The sequence below is a fragment of the Sinocyclocheilus rhinocerous genome, unplaced genomic scaffold (genome assembly GCF_001515625.1).
Source record: "Sinocyclocheilus rhinocerous isolate Xijiao unplaced genomic scaffold, SAMN03320098_v1.1 scaffold259, whole genome shotgun sequence".
NCBI classification, from domain to species: domain Eukaryota; kingdom Metazoa; phylum Chordata; class Actinopteri; order Cypriniformes; family Cyprinidae; genus Sinocyclocheilus; species Sinocyclocheilus rhinocerous.
Window position 1 is genome coordinate 551,762 of NW_015635083.1, and position 2,141 is coordinate 553,902.

The 2,141-nt window shown below is 39.0% G+C and overlaps 1 protein-coding gene across 2 annotated transcripts in view; it reads left to right on the forward strand.

Annotated features, from left to right (window-relative positions):
- Window positions 1–2,141, forward strand: part of LOC107746652 (kinase suppressor of Ras 1-like) — a 43,541-nt gene that overhangs the window by 10,210 nt on the left and 31,190 nt on the right. For both annotated transcript variants that reach the window (XM_016560952.1, XM_016560953.1), the window contains exon 2: window positions 1,513–1,653. In XM_016560952.1, the coding sequence (XP_016416438.1) occupies window positions 1,513–1,653 (141 nt within the window). The remainder of the gene's footprint in view (window positions 1–1,512; window positions 1,654–2,141) is intronic.

Below are 2,141 nucleotides of genomic sequence, written 5' to 3' on the forward strand. Positions count from 1 at the left end.
AATCGCATGCGATATTTAACGCTCATCTTGTCAGAAAGCCGGTTCTGTAATCAGCGGTAAATCTCCATCACGTGCGTGCTTTCACATGGAGCAGCATTAACTACACAGAGCCGTTGTTCACTGACGAGCAGCGCAAAAAATCGCGCGAATATGAACGTGGTTTTGCGCAGCTCGTCAGAGAACAACGGCTATATATATATATACAGCTTTAGCTAAATCTATATCTACAGCTATCTATAACTAACATCTATATCTACAACTTTAGATAAGTCTATATTTACAGCTATATCTATAACTAATATACATATCTACAGCTTTAGCTAAATCTATATCTACAGCTATATTTATAAATATAGCTATATCTATATATATTCAAACAAGGTGATTATCACTATTGTTTCCACTTCATGCAGTAGTAAATGAAATGAATTTACTTAAACACCAAACCTCCTATGGAACCAATTTTACTTAAAGTAAATTCCTGAGTAATCTTTATAGTTTTGAGTCAGTGAAAACGGCCTCTTCTTTATGAGCACAGTTGCAGCTGTGGTTGTCTCTGAGGTGTTTGAACTTGTACCTATAGAGGCAGGTGTGCGGTGGTTTCTGTTAACCTGTGAACCGCAGTGTCTCGCTGCTCCATGATGTCACATGGGACTCTGGCTGCAGCCTCCAAGTGTGTTCCAGCCAGGGTTGCCATAGTGGCAGAACAGACGCCCCGTGAGAAAGAGTCCAGACTCCCTTGCCATGATAACCAGTGTCTATTTATAGACAGCACTGTTTATTGCAGTGGGAGCGTTACGGCAATAAAGGGAGGGTACGTCTGAAATGTCTTTGTCCTGTGAGCGTTGAACATTATTGGCTTGTTATTTTTAATCCAATATCATTCTAGTGATGGTAAGATAATGACGGGTGGATGCACTGGCTGGTATTGGAACTGAAAAAGAGAGTGTGTTTGTGTACAGTGTTTGTTTGCACTGTATTCGGTTGTTTTACTGACACCACACACAAACAGCACACACTTTGATCGCCCACCGTTTACAATGAAGTCACACATGGGGATTTCCTTTGCTATGTTCAACTTCTCACTTTGCATTCTGCGTGCAACGCTCGCTTGCGGACATGAAGGTTTAGAGAAAAATGCTTGCACTGGATTATCAACATGCTTGTCCCTCATTGCTGTACATACTCAAACTACTGTGGCACCTGACTAGGCACTTTGAAACAGCTCTTTTTCTCTGAAGGTTTTTTTTGTGCCTTTTTGGTGACTCACGTCATCCTGTTTTTGCCTCAAAGGATTTTAATCTACAAAGAACATCATGTTAAGTTAATAAGAAAGGTTAATTTCTCTTCCTTCAAAGGTATAAAAACTCATTAGAGGATAAATGGTATAAATAGAGGATATAAATAAAAATAGAGGATAATTTAAAAAGCAAACAGATGGCTCAATGAGTTGTCTCTCACAGCAGTTGTTACACCAGTCTAAGCCTGTGTGTGTGTGATCGCCATCTACAGGTGAAGCTGGTGAAGTACATCAGTAAACAGTTAGAGTGGAAGCAGAGCGTTCCAGAGAGAGACAAACCGCTGGCGCTGGACTCTTACCCACAACTCACAGACTGGCTGTACACCATCAACCTCCGGCCAGAGCTCATAGAGGTACCAATATGTGTGTTTGTACTCAATGTGTTTGTTTCTTAGTTCCTTTATTGTCCATATTTCCCTGCTTCATGACCTTTATTCAGTTAATGGGCCATTTTAGGTATTACATTTTTGGGCCCCACTTTATATTAAGTGGCCTTAACTACTATGTACTTACATCAAATATTAAGTACAATGTACTTATTGTGTTCATATTGTATTGCAAAACACTTTTGCTGCTATTGAGGAGGGATATGGGTAAGGTTAGGGACAGGTTTGTTGGTAAGGGTAGGTTTAAGGGTGGGTTAAGGTGTAAGGGATGGGTCAACTGTGTAATTATAAATGTAATTACAGAAATTAATTACAGATGTAATTACATGCAGGTATTTTTAAAATATAAGTACAATGTAAAAACATGTATGTACACAATAAGTGCATTGTACCAAATTATTAATTTAAATGTAAGTACACAGTAGTTAAGGCCACCTAATATAAAGTGGGACCAA